The 9,560-nt window shown below is 42.5% G+C and overlaps 1 protein-coding gene across 1 annotated transcript; it reads left to right on the top strand.

Annotated features, from left to right (window-relative positions):
• The first annotated feature begins 3,045 nt into the window (after positions 1-3,045).
• LOC115593027 (beta-galactoside-binding lectin) lies at positions 3,046-8,507 on the top strand. The gene is made up of 4 exons (XM_030436341.1): positions 3,046-3,364; positions 6,154-6,233; positions 7,558-7,729; positions 7,924-8,507. The coding sequence occupies exons 1-4, from the start codon at positions 3,356-3,358 to the stop codon at positions 8,068-8,070; spliced, it is 408 nt and encodes a 135-aa protein (XP_030292201.1). The 5' UTR covers positions 3,046-3,355; the 3' UTR covers positions 8,071-8,507.
• The last annotated feature ends 1,053 nt before the right edge of the window (positions 8,508-9,560 follow it).

The following is a 9,560-nucleotide window of genomic DNA, read 5'->3' as shown; positions in this document are numbered from 1 at the left end:
GGGAGGGTTAAAATCCCAGAAGTGACAAACACACACTGGCTCTAGAGAGGGCCTTCAGTGTTTTTTAGTACTTTAAGCAGCCACAGTAGGAAGTGTGTGAGACGAGTGATGTTCAGCGGGTGGCTGCAACTGCAACCTCATCACTAGATGCCACTAAATCCTACACACTGCACACCCCTTTAAGACTGATGGTTTTGCAAAGAAGATCCTCTGATGAATGTAGAAACTTCAGTCTACACTTTCAATCAATTAAAAATGTATGTAAAGATATCATCAACACTTGACATCAACTTCCTGCGGCTCTCAAATACCCATCTCAGACCGATTTGACTACCTGCAACGCATTTCTTAGGGACTTGAAATCCAGCTCTCTCAGTTTTGAGACACCGGTTCAGATTGTTCCTAAAATCTGTGCCTTGATTCAAATTTAAGCATCATGTCATGATATTATAAACTTTCTCTGAGTGAAGTCTGAGCTGGATGACTATGACAAGTAAACCCAAACACTGCTGCTGTGAACAGTTGACGTCATATAAATGTATTGCCGCAGTTCCTCACTGTGACCACTGGAGGTCAGTAAAGCCCCAGGGTTCACTGAAGTCAGCTGTTAACTCCACCTGTGGCATCAAAACACACACAACACCAACTCCAGTGAAAACTCTCAAAATAAAATAAAACAGAAAGTTGAGCTTCTGTGAACAACTGTAATAGTATATATTTGGAGGTAGCAATCTTCACAAAGTTATGGTACTAGGACATGCATTTCATGTTTGATGACAGGAGTTACGGCTACAGATTAACATTGGCTAATAGGACAATGAATACTCTTATTGATATACAGTATATATGATTAAAACCATGATAATAAATCTGTTTAAATGTGTGGTATGTGCGTGGGTGTGTTCCCCTGAGTTTCTGTGAGATAAAGGTCTCTGTGTCTTTAGGTCTGCTGACAGTCTTAAGACTGGGTCTTGAGGCACGAGGAAACATAACAGATTTTTTTGTTCCACATTTAACTTTTGATGCAGCTTTTGATGAGCTGCTTGTCCCCGGTGATATCCCACGTTAAATACCACAGCTGCCCAGATACATCGCGTACCTGAGCGGACAATCCTGCAAGTGAAACTATTATCCAGCGGACAGTGTGGTAGTTGAAGTTACGGATTGTGCCTTCGGACTGCTGCCAGATCCCAGCTGTTCTAGATAAGAACAATCCACACACTGTTTGTCTGCTAACAGTGTGAAAGAGCAGCTGAGCCGAGTGCCACGGTTGTGCATTTGTCAAAGTCGGTGTTTAACTGTGAGTGTGTGTGCTTGTCTGTCAGCAGATTTAATGTAAAAGCAGATGTGTTGTAAACCAGCTGACGCGATTAATAACAGCTCCATCCCACGGAGAGCCCTCTCACACCACGCTCACAGATGTGTTGTCAGTGTTCACGTAACACTAAACACCTTTTTTTTTTTGACTACAAGCAACAAGCTTAACCTAAAACAAATTGGCACGGTGGCACTGCGACTCGCATTCTGTTATTGGTCACTGGAGACTTTTGTATACACATTTACACTATCTATTTTCACATATGCCTACTTTTGTTCTCCTTTTGCTTCCGCTCTGAGTACACTGACACTGAGTCTAACTTGAGTCAGATTCCTTGTAATCGACTTCATGTGACAGCACAGACATGGATTTATTTCTTAAAGGAGCAATTTGTAAGATATGGCCAGAAGTTTAGACAGAAACATTGCTTGCGTTATGTGAAAGACGTTTATCACGTTGTCTTGCAATACCACTTTGCACCAGCAAGTGGCGATACTCTGATAGATAGTTTTGTTGCCTGTGGTGACTCCCCCTGTAATCCGAGGTCTTGGCCACTGGCTCCATAGCTAACTGAACCATTAGCTTATTAGCTAATGGTTCTGTTAGCTACAGCCACGAATAGCTAACAAAGGGGAGCAGTGGTAATTTGCTGCCCTCTACGTTTCTTAGAGTTACCTTCAAATTCTGGCCCTATTCTAAGAATTTCATCTTCAAGGAAACTTAAAGTAACATGACAAATTATCGTAAAGTTTCACAGAGGATCAGCTGAAATCATTCCGACTGAAAACATCACAAGCACGGCCAGGCACAGGAAGACAGGAAGGTTTCTGCAGCTGGTGGTTAAAAGCTGTCCAGAACATCAGCGACACCCGTCTACCGAGCATCAGTGACGCGGGTGAGTGCGAGATGTCTGCACAGAGCCCAGAGTATACAAACAGACCCCCACCCACACTGAAGAGGAATCGCACCACCTGTATCAAATAACAGCTACGATGACATGATTAAATCACTGGCAATTAAAAGAAATTATTGAGGCAGACGCATCAAGTCTCATCCAGAAGTGCGCGTCTCGATAGATCACGTTGATGCCTCTGCCAGAAAAAAACCCTTATTCCCACAGGTGCAATTAAACGATGTAGATATATAGGCAGACGGCAAAGCAAATTGTTAGCACGGAATAATTGCAAGATAGACTTGAATGCACATCCCAAGAGAGATGTAACCCAATCATTCACTCAAGTCAGCATCATCCCACCACACAAATGGGGAAATATGTATATATATATATATATATATATATATATATATATATATATATATTCATGAATCTCAGTGACAGTTGCAACTCGTGATTTCAATCTTTATAACATCAAGTTGTGTTACATTGCAGTGTAAGTGTGTGGTTTATGTCCCAATTGTAACAGCAGCTGTGTCAGTTGTGTGTCAGCTGATGAAAGTCTGCCCTGTTGCCCTCCGTGAGTCACACTTTCAGATCATTTTGAGGATCTGAGTCAGATTCATCGTTTCACTTTGGCCTGTTTCCCCCTCTAACTGAAGTTTACTCAGTTGGCAGGCGGCTGCCATCCGATCCTACAGCTATATACAGTAAGTGGACATTAGGGCCGCCGGCTGAGCTAAATATTTGGTTGTCTCCTTGGCAACAAATACAGTTCTATTTCGGTCCGGGGCTCCGGCTTGTGCTCCCTTCCACAGTCAGACTCTACACCCGCAGGTTACAGTGTGACACTCTGGTGTCAACTAATAATCCCTCACAGATTATCTTCACCTCACCGGACTAAGGTCTGCAACAACTTGTTAAGCATTACAGTTATGCTGAGGGTAGTTATATGGTTAACAGCTATACTTTGACTTCATTGGTCGATGTGCTCCAGTGGTGTGATCGTATTGGCTGCTCGGAGTGCCACTCAGCTTGAAGGCCCCTCCTGCTGTGTATATATTCTCGGGGTGCAGTGAGGCCGGGCCCTGCAGCCCTCTCACTTCTTCTCAACCAATACTTGACTGACCACATCTGCAAAAATGATGCAAGTGAGTATCATTTTAAGAATACTATGCATTCATTTTATTCTTTGTGTTCCATGCCTCAGATAGACGAGCAGTATTAGGTCATATGATTGAAGGTGACAGCTGCTCGACATGTGCCAGCTCACTGCTCTGTCATGCTGATGGGACTGAATCAGCTGTACTATGCTTCAACCAAACCAGTTCTCCACATTTTAACTGTGTTTTTTTGTAATGTCTGCTTCGGAAAGGACTGGACTCCTCAGATTTCTTTGCCTTTTATGGTCAAACTATTCATTACAGGCCTCGTATGCATGCCCATTAGTCACCTAATGCATGAAAAATAAGTCAGCTCTCCAGCTTGTTCCATTCTTCCCGTAATGATTCAATTAAGCTTGTTAACATTTGTCCATTTCATTCTAATCATATCAGTCTCATTATTCAGAGCTGAGCACAGAGGCGGCAATGCATTCTGGTCTCCCCGGACTCATAAACTGAGTAGATTACAACAAAGACCCTGTATCATTCTGGCTTTTTGCTGGCCACAGGGGCAAACATGAGTTTGGAAGAGGGGCACAGTAAGGAGGAGGGGGGGAGGCAGTTTAAATTACATTAAAGGAATAAAATGAAATGAAGTCATGTGGAGGCTAACAACGATGCAGTAATCTCAACTCACCTCTTGCAGTGAACAAGTCAGCAGAGGTAAAGAACGTCTTTTCTGAATTAGTTTAGAGTAAAATAATTCATCGGGAATAAATATTTTATTCATGGTGGATGGATGTGTTTCTCTGTACATACTCTGAGTGTTTCTGGCCAGTTGCTAGCCTGGATTCTGTCGTCCTGCCAGTAAGGGGCATCTCTTACAGCATACAGTATGCAGATTCCTCAGTGTCTGGGTTAGACACAGGGCGACTGCCAGTACTGACCTCGGCCCAGCCCCTGCCTTGCTGAAGCCCCAGGTGCCTGTGTGTTATACACGCACATTACAGTTGGACGCTAACATGGAAAGAATGTCGTGCTACTTGTCATTTCACTCTGTCATTTCACGGTTAGGTTTATCTTTCGGAGACAGTTCTTTGGACCCAGATCCATCCTCTCGTGTTCTGCCAGAATATAGCAGTATATTCCATTAGCAAGAATTTCTTTTTTACCCCAACAGCTGCAGTGCTTAATGAATAAATAAATAAATACATTAAACTCCCACAGATCATTAGAACTGTTGCGCCCGTTCCCTTAAAGGCATTGAGCTTTCAAGAAAAAATCTGTTTTTTTAAATTTGTCAGACTTTTTGCAATTCAGGGATGTTTCCTCCAATTATGAAAAATAACAAACTACTGAAAGTCCCACAGTTTATTGGTGAAAAAGTGAATTAATTCACACACACTTTTCACCCTTTGCACTGATAGATTTATTGTATTTTTCTTCACCAACCGCACCGAAAGACGCTCCCCTCTCCCACAGAAAAACACTGCCTCCTTAAACACCTCGTCAGTAGCCCCGCCTTTAATTCTGTTACTTCTTGACATCACACTGTGTCACCACGTCACACATTTGCATAATTTATGCCTTGCGACTAGTTTGGCATGTTAAGAATTGATTTGGCGCAGCTGCTCTGTTTCTGTTGTTAGTGGTGCTGGCCCAGGCATGTATGAGCTGACCAATCAGAGAAGACTGGGTATTTGGTAGGGGCGTGGACCTTAAGACACAGGACATAAAACATAGACACCTCTCAAAAAAAGTTGATAAAGCGAGTGGTGGGCGTGTTTTCTTCAAAATACATATATTTGGGCCTAGTAATTTCCTGTTCCTTGTCACTGCGTTTCTGGTCCAGAGATAAATGATTGTGTTCAGCCTGCTCGGAATCAGATTTTCCTAATATCTCATGACCTTCTACTTTAGCACGTGTTTAACTAGACTTCACTGTGAATCGTAACTAATCAAAGGGCTGCTAATCTTGTACTCGTTGCCCGGCTTCAGTTAACAATTCCCCAGACACATCATTTTGACAACGTGACAAATGTTGAACACTGGCAATCTGTGTTTCACAACCAAATAATACATTGCTCAAGTATAATTACCTAATCATGACACAGCTCAGTGTTCCCCTGCCACATGCATGGTAGCACCACGCCAAGGGTTTCTGCTGTTCTCAACCCTTTTTCTTTTCTTTTCTTTTTTTTCCACTGTGCGCTCGCCATCCAGTATTGCACATAGGAAAATGTTACTCGGTTTAACAACAGCCGTCCCTCATCATTTTTCAACATTTCTAGCCTCTGCCAAATCTGCGCGGAGGAAAAGGGGCCTTGGCCGTAGCAGAGCAGGAATGAGCTGGAATCTTTGAGCAGTCCGTGGACGGGAGTATAATTGAAAACGCATGTTTTGTAATTTCCAAGGATGAAGTGAGGATTGGGGAGTTGGCTGAGGCTGCTGCTGGTGCTGTTTGTTGCCTGAAGGTGCAATAATAATTGGATCTAGTAAAACCCAGTAGTATTTCCACACAATAATGTACTGTATTACTACGGGCAGGCGGAATGGTGCAGTGGTTAGCACTGTTGCATCGCAGCAAGAAGGTCCTGGGTTCAATTCCTTTGCATGTTCTCCAGTGCTTGCTTGGGTCTCCTGTAGGTGCTCTTGTTACTCCTTAGGTTAATACTGGCCAGTGTCCTCAACCAGGTGCTGGAGTTAGGTTCTGGGTGCTGTGCTTTACTTTACCCTGCTCCTCAGGGATGGGTTAAATGCAGAGAAGTTTCACTACATTGCATGTGATAGATAAAGATCCCTCTCCTCTCTTTCCTCCCCCCACTTTTTCTACACAGGGTATGATCATAAAGAACATGTCCTTCAAGGTCGGGCAGACCCTGACCATTGTTGGAGTCTCCAAGCCTGACGCTACAAAGTAAGTTCTCGCATAACGCTATCTTAATATCTTGAAATGAGCTCATCGCAGTCAAATCTGTTCTTGGTTCTTTTTGGTGTTCAGGTGACATTGCGGTATCTAATGAAGTTAGCTTGCTAACCTGCTAGCCCTGGGCCTTCAAAAACCTCTTTCTCCCAGTGGTATCAAACTCCTGTGTTAACAGCATGAACACCAAAACTACCCCAAGGTAATGCGGCTAGGTGCAGCCATGGATGTGTAGAATACAGTTAGCAGCAGTTAGCGGTTACTCTGGTTATATGCTGCCCCCTGTTTGTCTGTTCTGTACAGACAAACAGGCCAATTCATAGTTAAACATATTGCACCTTTTAATACAATGTTAATGATTTAATGTAACCAGATGCATTTACTCAATTACTGTACAAATTTCAGGTGCTTTATCCTTCTCCTATTCAATTCACACAGGGAAATATGATCATTTTCTCTACAGTACATATGTCTGAAAGCTTTATACACTAGTTACTTTTCAGATGACACATTTTGTATGATGTATTTCCAAATTTGGTGATTTTGAATTTGATTGTTTCTGATAAACAGGATGAAGGATGAAGACATAATGATTTTACAGAATATGATGCACTGCTGTTGATTAATCTACCAAACAGTATATTAATGCATCAGTAATACTAATCCAATAATGTCAAATATACGAGGAAAGCACTCTTAGGGGACATTTTATTGCACAACGAGTAGATTAAATATTGATAGGGTTTTGAATGCATTGCTTTTACATGAGTATTTTTTTTATAGTGTTGCATTAAAAAAGGATCTTGATACTTCTACTTCCACGGGATATCAGGGCAAGGAACCTTCTGTGTATGTCTGGATAAAGTTTAACTGGGTCGCTGAGGAGACATGTCATAAGGCTGAAACCTTCTTCCCTGTTCAACATTCTGTTTTTAAGTCTTGTTCCTCTTCTTTAGTTACAAGATGAACATCGCTGAGGTTAAAGATATCGATTCTTCTTCTTTCTTTACAGCCTGTGCTGATTTTAATTCCCCCTGCCAAATGCAGCAACTGAACTGAACTTGCAGGCCGGTGTTTATGTACAGACTAACTCAGGGGGAGGTGGAGGTGGAATCTATAATCTATCTATAATCAGTTACAGTCGGTGACATCCTATAAATTTCCCTACAGTAATGTGGGCGTGATGAGGATAATGGTTAACAGATGAGAAGAGCTGCTGAGGTTGTCTCGATATTTTGGCACCCTCTGCCTCTTTTTTCAAATGTGGGGAGTCGTTTCAAAAATGTAATCGATCTCTTTTTGTTGCACCGTGCCGCAGTTTTGCAGTGAACATTGGCCCGGATGATCAGGACATCACCATGCATTTCAACGCTCGTTTCAACGCCCACGGAGACGAGAATGCAGTGGTCTGCAACTCTTACCAGGGGGGAAGCTGGTGTGAGGAGGTCCGTGATGGAGGCTTTCCCTTCGTACTGGGGGAAGAGTTTAAGGTGTGTGTGTGTGTGTGTGTGTGTGTGTACAGTGCATCATCTAATTACAGGAATTATAAATATCTGATTTAAATCAAATCACCACGCTGCTGGGAACTGGTGTTAAATTTGAAATACTCATCATTGCTATTGCAGAAGTTCATAACATGTTCTTCCTCTTTCTCCCTGACTCTCGCTCACATCCTCCCATCCAGCTCGTCATTGAATTCACCCCCACAGAGTTCCTGGTGAACCTATCGGACGGCTCTACAGTCCACTTCCCCAACCGCATCGGTGCGGAGAAGTACTCCGTCATCAGCTTCGATGGGGAGGCCCGCATCAAAAGTGTTGAGATCAAGTAAACCCCCCGCCCCCCCAAGATGAAATCCACTGTCTCTTTTTCTTGACTAGCATAAGGTCACATGTAGCCACGGCTTTCTGGAGTGTATGTGGTATTAGTAATGCCTTACATGCTTCTCGCACAGTGTATTATGCGAAAGATTAGCTTCATGAGCAGATGCAGATGCAAGCAGCCTTAGACTGAAAGACAGACGCAACACTCGGCACAGCTAACGGCTAAACAGCGAACCGAAACATAAAGTAGTCCGTGTTACCTGGCGGCTATTTGCTTTGTAGTCTGTGTTTAGTCGAAAAAGTGTGACATTCAATGTGATCGTCTGTTCTTTAAGGTGCCTTGATGTGCTGCACGCTCTTTAGTTTTTCCCCTTGAAACATTCCACCTTTATAACTGAGTATGATGCTTCCCTTTGACAACATGTCCTATTAAAGAATGTCCTTTTATGATAAACATGGACTTTTGTGACTCCTTGAATTTATGTTACACAAGCACATTATCGAACACCTCATTTATGCCCGGTGTTAAAAATCTGAGCCATAATATTGATCTGATCCTAACTTTACATTACCTCCTGGTATTTTTTGACCCATTCTCATTATCGTCATTGAGATTTGATTTCTGTCCCCTAGAGAAAAATCCATGAATGAGTCCAATCGAGGTTGTGGCGCATCAGCCCCAGACTCCCCTTTGAATAAAATCGGAGTTTTGTGAGCTGTTGACTTGTGGGATTCTTTAACTTTGTGAAACTCTGTCTGCGATGAGTTCTTAATTATTTGACTGCAACACATTTTTTGGAGCTTTCACGGCCCAGGAAAGATTGGTGTAGGAAGGACATATTTTTCGTCGGCTAACTAACTTTAGCATCACCCTGGTTCCCTCGACAGAAAAGCCTAAGGGATTCTTGAATTGGATTTTGGATTATCTCTTAGGCCAGTTTACAATACCTACATGTGTTGTTCAGCTAGATAATTTTCGCACATGAACCCCACTTTTGTGTTTTTCGAAGCGTAGCCGAAATCGCTTGAAGGAAAGAGTTAACGTTAGGCTATTCAGACGACAATGTGGTCGCACGAGTTAAACGCCTGACGACTTAGCGCCTCTACACTGTTTCTATACAAATTTTCTTTGAACTGATCGTTGTAAAGGTTGTGAAGTTAGAGTAAGAATAATCTGCAACTAAAGTTCCTGTAAAGACGGACTAGTGACGGTGTCTACGTGTTAAGTGTGACGAAGTTTAAAGTCTCACTCTCATTTAGACTGTTAGCAAAACCATTTTTAAGGCATGTAAGCGCCTTATAATATTTTTGTGGGACATTTAATGATGTATTTTATGTCACAGAATGAAACTTGTAAATATTTTAGCCCCCCATTTAACAGAACGCACATTCAAAAGACCCACTGACTTTGAGAGGAGGGACGCTCAAGTGCAAAAACGCCAAATGATTTCTGGGTTTTAGGACTCACTACTACACCACCCTATAGTATAATCAGGCA

The sequence above is a fragment of the Sparus aurata genome, chromosome 12, assembly GCF_900880675.1.
Source record: "Sparus aurata chromosome 12, fSpaAur1.1, whole genome shotgun sequence".
NCBI classification, from domain to species: domain Eukaryota; kingdom Metazoa; phylum Chordata; class Actinopteri; order Spariformes; family Sparidae; genus Sparus; species Sparus aurata.
Note: the sequence above shows the minus strand (reverse complement) of the source record. Positions and strands in the feature narration are given on the sequence as shown.